The 12802-nt window shown below is 41.7% G+C and overlaps 1 protein-coding gene across 1 annotated transcript in view; it reads right to left on the bottom strand.

Annotated features, from left to right (window-relative positions):
• The window catches only part of hsdl2 (hydroxysteroid dehydrogenase like 2), a 154597-nt gene that overhangs the window by 128246 nt on the left and 13549 nt on the right, over window positions 1-12802 (bottom strand). Inside the window, exon 2 of the mRNA XM_059974840.1 lies at window positions 12218-12381. Within this exon, the coding sequence (XP_059830823.1) occupies window positions 12218-12381 (164 nt within the window). The remainder of the gene's footprint in view (window positions 1-12217; window positions 12382-12802) is intronic.

The following is a 12802-nucleotide window of genomic DNA, read 5'->3' as shown; positions in this document are numbered from 1 at the left end:
TAATCTCCATAATTAACTTCCATAAGGAACCAGGAACGCGAAAGAATATTGCACCTATCTAACATTCTACAGTTCTTCTCTCAAATCAATGCTTCATTTCCAATCCTAGTTATGAACCAGATTATAGTGTAGGATGAAGGAGGCAGAAAGAAAAAAAAGCCTTGATTTTGCTCTGAGCTACAATCCAAATTTGAACTCTCTCTCAAAGTAGGGAATATTAAAGTGTTCAATGGAGAGCCCTTACCAATTATTCCCTGTTGGAGTGTCAGACACCCTGAGCCAATAGGCTGGTCCTGGACTTAATTCCACTTGGCATGATTAACTTATTATTATTTAATTATTTATAGTTTTATATTGCTATATTTCTTCACTATTCTTGGTGCGGCTGTAATAAAACCCAACTTCCCTCGGGATCAATAAAGTATGTCTGTCTGTCTGTCTTATTAGAATTTCTAAGAACAATTTTAGTTTTCTCGTCACCCAATTAGGAGATGAGGAAAGGGAGCAGCCATAAAGATAAGTTTGGCTTAAAGATCTATCACAAAATACACCAAATTACTCATCATTGGCAGAAACTAGAGATTTAATATCTGAAGATAAGGCATTACAAAATACTTGCCATAATGGACTGCAGCTTCATATGCAGGATTGACACAGATTTCTAATTGATTCCTATCTGAAACTGGTCAACAAATATGCTGAAAACCATGAAAACCAAGCAGGATTTGCATATTCAACCATTCAATCCTGTCAACAGCTTTTATTAGCTTGTAAACAGAATGTCAAACACTATGAATTGCAACATGTAGTGAAAGGTCAATCTAAGACAAGATTCTGCAGCTCATTTATCACATAACCGCTTTAACTCAGCAACAGCATGGGAACAAATGACCATCAACAAATAAACATGTGGGAGAAGTCTTCCTGTATCTTCTACAACCATGATAAGATATAAGAAGTTAGTTTTAAGACAAACAAGTAAGACAAAACTGGACATTTCCTCTGCCACAGAGGAAGACAAAATGTGTGCATAAGAAACCATCAACAAACTTTGTTGCCTTAAGTCACCCTGACCTTGGCAATGGATCATGGCCAGGAACTCCTAAACTCATAGCACCATGGTAATGTTTCACATCCTGAGAATGCAACTACTTAAGGCAGCAATTCACCTGCTCAAGGCCATGCAGCAATGAGACAATAAATGCAGATACAGTGGTGCTAGAAAGCTTGTGAACCCTATAGATTTTTTCTATTTCTGCATAAATGTGATCAGATCTTCATACAAGTCCAAAAATTAGATAGAGAAATTCTAATTAAATAAATAACACTACAAAATGACGCTGATTCCAGAGGCCCAATTAGCAGCGGGAGCAGAACACTGCGAAGTGAATAAAAGTATAGAAGCGACAAGCGGGGCAGCCACTGTTAGGAGTAAGCCAGCCGTAAGAGCAGGAGCGTCAGGCTTTGATTCAAGAGACTTCGACAAGAAGAGGCTGAGGCCAAAGAAACAGGTTAGAAGATTTGGACTTGGTTGCCCATTGCGCAGTGCAGGCCGGATGGCAGGTATGGCAGTGGAATGCTCCTCCTGTAGGATGTGGGAATTCATGGAACCTGATAGTCTCCCTGATGACTACACCTGCAGGAAATGCAGCCATCTCCAACTCATGAGACGGCATTAAGGAGCTGGAAGTGGATGAACTTAGGATCATCTGGCAAACAGAGCAATTGATAGATATGACTTTTGAGCATGTGGTTACACCCAGAGTGCAGAATTCGGGGAGTAGACAGGTGAACACTGAGATAGGTAAAGGGAGAAAGACAGTGCAGGGTCCTCCTGTGGCCATCCCCCTCAGCGACAGGTATACCCCTTTGAATACTGCTGAGGGGGATGTCCTATCTGGGCAAGGCAGCAGCAGCCAGACCAATAGCACTGTGGTTGGCTCTGCGCTTCAGAAGGAGAGGGTGAAGTCAGGCAGACCAATAGACATAGGGACATGATAATTACGGAGACAGATACGAGATTCTGCAGCAGCAAAAGAGACACCAGGATAGTGTGTTGCCTCCCTGGGTGCTGAGGTTCAGGTTTGTCCTGAGTGGTTGCAGAATATTCTTGAAGAGGGTGGTGAGCAGCTGGAGGTCATGGGACATGTTGGTACCAATGACACAGGCAAGAGAGAGATAAAGGTCCTGCACAGCAAGTTTAGGGAGTTAGGAAGGAGGTAACCAAGGGGGGCATTCTCCGGATTACTCCCAGTGCTACAAGTTAAAGAAGGTCAGAATAGGAAGATAGCGCAGATGAATGAGTGGCTGAGGAGATGGTGCAAGGGGCAAGGTTTCAAGTTCTTGGATCAATGGAACCTTCTTTAGGGAAGGGGTGATCTGCTCAAGTGGGACAGGTTGCACCTGAACTGGAGGGGAACCAATATCCTGGGAGTGAAGTTCACTAATCCTATTGGGAGGGCTCAAATTGGATTTGCAGGGAAGTGAAAAGCCAGAGGATGGGGCAGTTGACGCATAAGTAGAGACAGCCTGAAGGGAGTTTATGAGGAAGGATAGGCAGATGATAGAGCAAAGATGCACTCAGCCTGATGGCTTGAGATGTGTCAATTTTAATGCAAGGAGTGTCATAAACAAGGTGGATGAACTTAGAGCGTAGATTAATACACAGAACTATGACATTGTGGACATTGACATACATTACGTATATGACTCTATATGACATTGACTGTTCTATTTATTATAAGTTATTAATTACTTTGATTGAACATGGCACATTTAGATGGGAACGTAACAGAAAGATTTTTACTCCTCTTGTATATGAAGGATGTAAGAAATAAAGTCAATTCACTTCAATTACAGAGACTTGGATGCCTCAGTGGCAGGAATGGCTGCTGAGTGTGCCAGATATGTTCCACTGAGACAGGGAAAGGATGGTAGAGTAAAAGAACCATGATGTACAAAGGATATAGAAAATCTAGTTAAGAAAAGCTTACGAAAGATTCATGAAATGAGGTACTGTTAGAGCTCTAGAAAGCCAGGAAGCTCAAGAATGAAATTAGGAGAGCTAGAAGGAGCCAAGAGAAGGCCTTGGTAAGCAGGACTAAGGAAAACCCTAAGGTATTCTACAAGTATGTGAAGAGCAAGAGCATTAATCGTATGATAATAGGACCAATCAGATGCAACAGTGGAAACATGTGCATAGAGCCAGAGGAGGTAGCAAAAGTACTTGATGAATACTTTGCTTCAATATCCACCAGTGAATGGGACCTTGGCAATTGTGGGGATGACTTACAACTGACTGAAACACTGGACTGCACAGACATTAAGAAAGAGGATGGGCTTTTGAAAGGTATTAAGTTAGATAAGTTGCCAAGACTGGACAAGATATACCCCAGGTTACCATGGGGAGCGAGGGAGGAGATTGCTGAGCTTCGGACGATGACCTTTGCATCATCAATAGGGACAGGAGAAGTACTAGAGGATTGAAAGGTTGTAAATGTTGTTCCCTTGTTCAAGAAAGGGAGTAGAGATAACCCAGGAAATGATACACCAGTGAGTCTTACATCAGTGGTGGGCATGTTGTTGGAGACAATCCTGAGAGGCAGGATTTATGAGCATTTAGAGAGACATAATCTGATTAGAGGTAGTCAGCATGGCTTTGTCAAGGGCAGGTTGTGCCTTACAAGCCTGAATGAATTATGTAGGATGTAACAAAACACATTAATGAAGGTAAAACAGTGGATCTAGTGTATATGGATTTCAGTAAGGCACTTGTTAGGTTTCCCCACGCAAGGCTCATTCAGAAAGTAATGAGGTTTGGGATCCAAGGAGACCTTGCTTTGTGGATCCAGACTGGCATGCCCACAGGAAGCAAAGGGTGGTTGTAAATGGTTCATATTCTGTATGGAGGTCAGTGACCAGTGGTGTTCTGCAGAAATCTGTTCTGGGACTCCTCCTGTTTGTGATTTTTATAAATGACCTGGATGAGGAAGTAGAAAGGTGGGTAGCAAGTTTGCTAATGACACCAAAGTTGTGGATAGTCTGGAGAATTGTCAAGGTTACAGTGGAACATCAATAGGATACAGAACTGGGCTGAGAAATAGCAGATGGAGTTCAACCCAGATAAGTGTGAAGTGGTTCATTTTAGTAGTTCAAATTTGAAATCAGAATATAATATTAATGGTGTAACGCACTGTAATGACTTCTCTGTAATGTTTCACTGCTAAGGCTAATGAAATGGCTTTTCTGTAATGTTCACTGCTGAGGTAACGGTTTCTCTGTAGCAGCAATGTTTGGGTTATGGCTGGAGATAACAGGACTGTGGTATGCATGTTAGCCAAGCAGGATTTTGTTGCTCTGTCTTGTGAATCTGGAAGGAGATTTTTTGCGGGCTTTTGCCGGGGACAGATGAGGAGAGAACACACAAATGGAGAGATTTGGTTTACCACCGAACGGGGTGGACTCAGAGCAAAGGTCTGAAGAGCAGCGATGATTGGAGGAGGTTGATGGTGAACGATCGATTATCAGTGAAGTCCAACTTTGCACAACAAACTGTTTAATAAGATTGGGCCCTTTATTTCTTTTTTTTACGTTTCTTCACTAACCATATAGTCAAAGTAAGAATTATAAAGTTTAATCGTTTAATCGCAGATTGTGTACTGTTTGTTATTTTGTGGTACTGATTTGTAACCACAAATTGATCACATCGTGCAGCTTCCACCCAAATGAGATTTCTTAAATTTGGCCAGGCCAGGGGTTATCAACCCCTATATTAAGCTGCTAGCGGAAGCAAGCGTTACAATGGTAAGACTCTTGGCAGTACAGAGGAGAGGTGAGATCTTGGGAGTCTGTGTCCATGGGACACTCAAAGCTGTTGCACAGGTTGACAGTGTTGTTAAGAAGGTGTATGGTGTGATGGCCTTCATCAACCATGGGATTGAGTTCAAGAGCCTTAAGGTAATGTTACAGCTATATAAGATCTTTATTAGACCCCACTTCGAGTACTGTGTTCAGTTCTGGTCACTTCACTAAAAGAAGGGTGTGGTTACTATATATAGAGAGAGTACAGAAGAGATTTACAAGGGTGTTGCCTGGATTGGAGAGAATGCCATATGAGAATAGGTTGAGTGAACTTGGCTTTTTCCCCTTGGAGCGACAGGGGATGAGAGGTGACCTGATAGAGATGTATAAGATGATAATAAGAGGTATTGATTGTGTGGATAGCTAGAGGCTTTTTCCCCAGGGCCAAAATGGCTAACACAAGGGGGCATAATTTTAAGGTGCTTGGAAGTAGGTACAAGGGGGATGTCAGAGAGTTTTTCCACACAGAGAGTGGTGTGTGTGTGAAATGCACTGCCAGATACGGTGGTAGAGGTAGATACAATAGGGTCTTTTAAGAGACTCTTAGATAGGTACATGGAGCTTAAAAATTAGAGGGTTCTGCAGTAATGAGATTCTAGGCAGTTTCTAGGGCAGGTTACTTGGTCGGTACAACATTGTGGGCCAAGGGCCTGTAATGTGCTGTAAATTTTCTATGTTCTATAACATTATACTTGTACATTTATTTATTGAGAAAAGTTATCAGGTTTCTGACAGAGCCTGTTCTTCTCAAGAAAGATTTGTTGATGTACACTATATCTCAGTCAAAACAACTTTCAAAGGACTTTAGAAGAATTGGAGAGATACATGAAGCCAGAAAAGGCTACAAAAGCATTTCTAAAGACCTGAGTGTTCATCAGTCCACAGGAAGAGAAATTGTCTGCAAGTGGAAGAAACTCAGTACTGTTGCTACTCTCCCTAGGAGTGGGCCTCTTGCAAAGATCACACCAAGAGCACAGTGTGCAATGCTGAAGGAGGTGAAGAAGAACCAAAGGATAGCAGCAAAAGACCTGCAGAACTCTAGATCTTGCTAAAGTCTCTGTTTACGTGTCCACGATAAGAAAAATACCGAACAAGAATAGTGTTCATGGAGGAAACCACTGCTCTCCAAAAAATAAAATTGCTGCACGTCTTAAATTTGCAGAAGACCACCTGGATGTTCTACAATGCTTCTGGGATAATGTTCTGTGTACAGGTGAGACAAAAGTTGAACTTTTTGGCAGAAATGCACGCTGCTATGTTGGAAGAAAAAGGGCACTGCACACCAATACCTCATCCCAACTTTGAAGCATGGTAGATGGAGCATCGTGGTTTGGGGCTGCTTTGCTGCCTCAAGGCCTGGACATCTGCAGTGAATTCAAAATTGTATCGAGACATTTTACAGGAGAATGTAAGGGTGGTAGTCCGTCACCTAAAGCTTAATAGAAGTTGGATAACGCAACAAGACAATGATCTGAAAGACAAGAGTAAATCAACAACAGAATGGTTTAAAAGGAAGAAAATCCATGTTATGGAATGGCCAAGTCAAAGTTCTGACTTTCATCCTATTAAAATATTGTGGAAGGACCTGAAGCAAGCAGTTCATGCAAGGAAGCCCACCAACATACCAAAGCTGAAGCAGCTTTATAAGGAGAATTGACCTAAAATTCCTTCAAGCCGATGTGCAGGACTGATCAGCATTTACCGGAAATGTTCGGTTGAAGTTACTGCTGTACAAGGAGTTCACACCAGTTACTGAAAGCAAAGGTTCACATACTTTTTCCAACAAATACATGTAAAATTGGACATTTTTCTCTATAAATAAATAAATGACAGACAGACGGACATACTTTATTGATCCCGAGGGAAATTGGGTTTCGTTACAGTCACACCAACCAAGAAAAGTGTAGGAATATAGCAGTATAAAACCATAAATAATTAAAATAATAATAGGTAAATTATGCCAAGTGGAAATAAGTCCAGGACCAGCCTGTTGGCTCAGGGTGTCTGACATTCCAAGGGAGAAGTTGTAAAGTTTGATGGCCACAGGCAGGAATGACTTCCTATGACGCTCAGTGTTGCATCTCGGTGGAATGAGTCTCTGGCTGAATGTACTCCTGTGCCTAACCAGTTCATTATGGAGTGGATAGGCGACACTGTCCAAGACGGCATGCAACTTGGACAGCATCCTCTTTTCAGACACCACAGACACCCCCACAACATCAGTGGCCTTACAAATGAGTTTGTTGATTCTGTTGGCGTCTGCTACCCTCAGCCTGCTGCCCCAGCACACAACAGCAAACATGATAGCACTGGCCACCACAGCCTCGTAGAACATCCTCAGCATCTTCCGGCAGATGTTAAAGGACCTCAGTCTCCTCAGAAAGTAGAGATGGCTCTGATCCTTCTTGTAGACAGCCTCAGTGTTCTTTGACCAGTCCAGTTTATTGTCAATTCGTATCCCCAGGTATTTGTAATCCTCCACTGATGCTCTTCAAAAGGGCACCAATTGTACTGGTGCCCAAGAAGAGTACCAGTATGATTGAGGGTGAACTGCCTCAATGACAATTGCCTGGTAGTACTCACATCAACAGTAATGAAGCAATTTAAGAGGCTGGTCATGGCTAGAATTAACTCCTGCCCAAGCAAGGATCTGGAGCCTTTGCAGTTTGCCTGCCATAACAACAGGATGTAATCTCACCAACTCTCTACCTAGGAGCACCTAGAAAACAGCAAAGCATATGTCAGTCTGCTTTTTATTGAGAACAACTTGGCATTCAATACTATCTTTCCTCAGTACTAATCAACAAGCTTCAAAACCTGAGTCTCTGAGCCTCCATCTACTTCTTGAGGAGACTGAGGTCCTTTACATCTGCCGGATGATCTGTGGTGGCCAGTGCTATCATGTTTGCTGTTGTGTGCACTGTGTAACACTGAGCGTCATAGGAAGTCATTCCTGCCTGTGGCCAACAAACTTTACAACTCCTCCCTCGGAGTGTTAGACACCCTGAGCCAATAGGCTTGTCCTGGACATATTTCCACTTGGAATAATTTACTTATTATTATTAAATTATTTATGGTTTTATATTGCTATATTTCTACACTATTCTTGGTTGGTGCGACTGTAACGAAACCCGATTTCCCTGGGATCAATAAAGTATGTCCTTCTGTCTGTCTGAAATAGGTAGGAATGTCCTTGAATACACCAGCCAAATGGGCAGCACAGATTTTTAGCACCAGCTATATCAACTGAACATGACACCTTATGAGGATTCACCTTCTTGAAAGATATTCTGACTTTAGCCTCTGAGATAAAAATCACAGGGTCACTGTGGGAATTCACATAGGCAGTGTAATTCTCCCTTCCAAAGTGTGCATAAAAGGAGGTACAAATTTGGAGCCTCTGGCTCTGCAGTCAAGACGAAAGAAAAGGTAAGAGAATTCACATGATCAAATGGCCTGCTTGTAATGACTAACCAATGAAGAAAGTGGCTCAATAAACAACATACCAGTATTTATCTAGTGCCCGTGAGCTTCACCCCACTGAGATATAAATACATCGATACAAAATATCTGTGCTATACTCTTGAGACGTCAGGAGATGCTTGTTGATTCTACTAGGTTAAGAAATAGATCTGCTAAAAAATGCGAGGTAAGATTTAGACAGAAGAGAGCTGCAGCTCTATTGCTTGGACAAGTGGAAGGTGACTTCATTTGCCTCAGAACAGCAGGAACCAAGATGTGAATTGGTTCTCTGACAGGTGACATGCAACAAACACATAAGCAGTATTTCATAAAGTAGCAGATATCATCCTTTTCATGGCTTTGGTAGAGAAAGCAATTTTTGGTTCAAAATTAGAGATTAATAAGTTCAATATTCATTTGATGGGGCAGATTTTTAACAACAAAATAAGGAATAATAATAAAAAGAAATAAAGTAAACAATTTCTATTCATAACTGTCATTTATGCTCAATTTTCATTTTAATTAAATGATTTTATTTTCAACATCCCCTCCATGTACAGGTCCACAATCCCTTATCCAAAATCCTTTGGGCCAGTTGCATTTTGGAATTCAGAATTTTTCGGATTTCAGAAAATTGATAATTATATTGATAATTAACCTGCCTCAGTGCGGGTGGACCTTAGGACCCAGGAGGGCCCCAGACCTATGCACATCCTCCCGTATACTTTAAATCATCTCTAGATTACTTATAATATCTTAATACAATGTAAATACTATATAATTAGTTGTTATACTGTATTATTTAGGGAATAATGACAAGAAAAATGTCTGTACATGTTCAAACAACAAGTGCTGGAGAGAGAACTTCCCGGTTTTCCTGATCCGCGTTCTTTTACAAATACTATTACAATTTATTAATATATTGATAAATGAAATAGTGGGATAATTATAGACCATAAATACACTAGTATAGTGGTCGCTAACCCATCAATCGCAATCGACTAGTCGATCTTTGAGACTTTCCCAGCAGATCCCGAAAAAAATGAAAAATACACAAATACTGCTGAGAGATTGTTTCCGGGTTGCGGGGTTTTAGTTCCGTTCTTTCTGCCCAGTGCGCATGCGTGTAGCTCCCCCGCACTACACAGTATACTTCAGTGATCCCCAACCACCGAGCCGCAAGCAAACGATATGAGTCAGCTGCACCTTTCCTCATTCCCTGTCACTCCCACTGTTGAACTTGAACGCACACGAGGTCATCAGTCGCCTAAACGCAGTGATACCCTTGTACCTGGGATCACTGGTTGGTCTCGGGAGGCTGGCGGGAAGCACCATTGCTATTGGCCTGTGGGGAACCCAGTGCTAAAATATTCGCAGACAACCTGATTTGGGCTCAGGGTTTCGTAAGTAGCAAAGCAGCTACCTCGCTGCGATCTACTGAAAAAAATTTTTGTCAGCCGATAGATCCTACAAGGGGAGCAGGCGACCACCCTGTTGCACTCCTTGCTCAGTCGCCTTCCGGACTGTGATCGCCACGGCCCTGCCACGGGAACAGCTGCACCTGGCCAAGGTGTCTGGTGGGTGGGGAGACTGTCTAATGAGGCAATGAAGCCCTCAAAACTGCTTTTGGCACCTTGACTCCGATCACCCTGAACTTAAAGACAAATCCACTGTGTTTTTTCAGCGGAAAAAAACTTGAGCAAGTGGGACAGCAGCCGAGAGCCACGAAAACTAAATTGCGGAATAGTCTGACATAAGGAATCTGTTTCAAGTATCGCTGTATTCCGGTCGTGTTTAACACCACCCGACACCCATCGGCCAGTCCGCAAGAATATTGTCAATATTAAACCGGTCTACGGTGCAAAAACGGGTGGTGACCCCTGGTGTACATACATTATTTCTACTTCCAGGTTGCGGGGTTTTACTTCCGGTCTTTACTGCCCCGGTGTGCGTGTGTGTAACTAATCAATTTGGAGTTGATCTTGCCTTTCACTAAGGCCAAGGTAGGGGATCTTGGGTTTAAAAAGGTTGGTGACCACTACACTAGAACATTTTATTTCCGACAAAAACATTCAATAAAGCATAAGAATATACAGCTTCAAATGAACCAAATCAACACATGGTAAATGACTTATTGGAATAAATGTAGAACATAAACACTCTAGGACATAAGCAGGTTCAAACTAAGCTATATACGCACAGGTACCTCCAGTTAAGTTGCATTACATCTGGCAAAAAAAGCTAAATACTCTACAGGTACCTGATGGGCCAGGAAAAGGTTTCTCAAGTTATGAAGCAGCACTACGACAGACGGTGTTTTTAAAGACTTCCTCAAGTGTCATCTTCTCATTAACAAAGGTTTATGTCTAAGCAATCTCTCTTTAACTGAGTAAACTGCCATAATCTCTTGTTCACCGATAAATGCATGTTGTTCAAGACCAGCAATTAACTGATCACACATTTTCACCATATTGTCTGTGGGGATTTTTTCCACCGGTGTTCACTATGGCATCATCATCACTATCATCTTCATGCTTATCTGTATTTAACACCATTGCAGCAACGTTCAGTTCTTCATGGTGTATTCTAGCTGGTTTCATAATCAACATGCCATTCAGTGGCATATGTTCACCCCTTTGTTGTCTAATCCACTCAATCAACACGTGGTCAAGAGCTTCATTTTTTGCCCTATGCAGTGTTTTCCTATTTTTCATTACTTTATGGTCATCACTGTCACTATAAAACTTCAGTAACTGGTCTTTCTGTTTCTTTAAATCACATACAGTGGCAGTTCTGACACCACATTCTTCACAATCAAGCTTCTGCAATAACTCCACTTTCTGCGTTATTGATAATGATAGATGCTTCCTTTTCTTTTTCGTCATTATTACCCATAGGGGTATCTGCAGCTCTTTTTGACATTTTCACAGTGAAATTATACACAAAGTCAACAGTGAACACAAAATATCAGCGAACAGCAAATGCACGTGTAACCAGTACGAGCGCTGAGCCACAACTGACATCTGGCTGTCTCTGCTAGTGCTGCCACGTCACACCTGAGTGACGTCAGCTGTTGATACGCCAAACAAACCTTGTTACGACATGCTCCATGAAAAAAATTTGTTTTCGGAGCTTCTCAGATTTCAGAATTTCGGATAAGGGATTGTGGACCTGTACTATATCTTAACATCCCTAGGGTCATCTAGTTCTGGCCTCCTGATTTTAACTTAACTGTTGTACCTCCTCATTATTTCTTAATCTGACATCTGTGACCAAATACAAGCACATGAAGCAGCATATTACTGTGTTAAAAGACACTATAAACTGGGTCAGCTTGGCAGTGTAGCGGTTAGTGTGAAGCTTTGCATGCCAGGAACCCAGGTTTATTTCCCACTGCTGTCTGATAGAAGCTTCTATGTTCTCCCTGTGACTGTGAGGGTTTCCTGCAGGTGTTCCAGTTTCCTCCCACGTTCCAAATACATACGGGTTAGTGGGTTAATTGGCCACAAAGGTGTAATCGGGCGGATGGGCTTATTGGGCTCGAGGGCCTATTACTGTGCTGCATCTCTAAATAAAACAAAATAAAATTCTAATTCATTAATACCAAATATCTGATAATATTTAGCAAGCAAATTTGACACGTTAATTTTTAAAAACCTTGGTGGATGGAATTCTCAGCTCTTCCCTCTACCTTATGCATTTGGTTCCGTTCAGTGTCTCTGCAATTCAATGCAGATACATTTAAACCTTTTACCTTCATGCTTTCTTCTGAATTGCAGTGCCCAGAATTGGCCACAGCAGTAAGGTCTCACTGATGAGATATACAGTTCCAGCATGATTTGTTAGCTTTTATGTTATATTTTTCCCTAGACGAACCTAAGTAACAAATACTCACTTTCTGCTGCTGCTGTATATATCGTGCCTGGTAATTTGGGGTGCATTTCTGCAGTTTTAGCGGCAATCACAATATTGGCACCATCTTTAGCTGCTTTCAAAGCAATTGCTTTCCCAATACCACGACTGGCGCCGGTAATGAAAAGTGTGCGACCTGCAAGTTTCCTGGGGGTAATAAAAAGAAGAAATTCATTAGAGATTGTCCGTGCATTTTGAAATAGAAATATGCCACGTACAATTTTTATTGAAGTTGAAGTAAAGATTAAATGAGTAGGAATGGACTTTTATTTGAGCACTGTGTTACTGCATTTTAGAACGTGGCTGAGTTGAAAGGAGCCCAATGCATCTGTTAGCAGACAACTGATGCCTTGCGTGGAGGTCTAGTGTATTTTACATGCCTAGCAGAAGGAACTCAGAAAACAGAAGTATGATAATTGTTTGTTTCTATTTAGGAAGACAATTCAAGCAGAGAGAGGAGTTTTGAAGTCTTGTCCAAAAAGAGGTTTAGAAATACACCTTATGTCAATTGCGCTATGCAAAAAATTTTTGGACATTCAGAAATCTCTCCTTGCTTCAGTAAAATTTA

Source organism: Hypanus sabinus, chromosome 7 (genome assembly GCF_030144855.1).
Source record: "Hypanus sabinus isolate sHypSab1 chromosome 7, sHypSab1.hap1, whole genome shotgun sequence".
In the NCBI taxonomy this organism is placed as follows: Eukaryota; Metazoa; Chordata; class Chondrichthyes; order Myliobatiformes; family Dasyatidae; genus Hypanus; species Hypanus sabinus.
The sequence above is the reverse complement of the archived record's forward strand: the minus strand, read 5'-3'. Positions and strand labels throughout refer to the sequence as shown.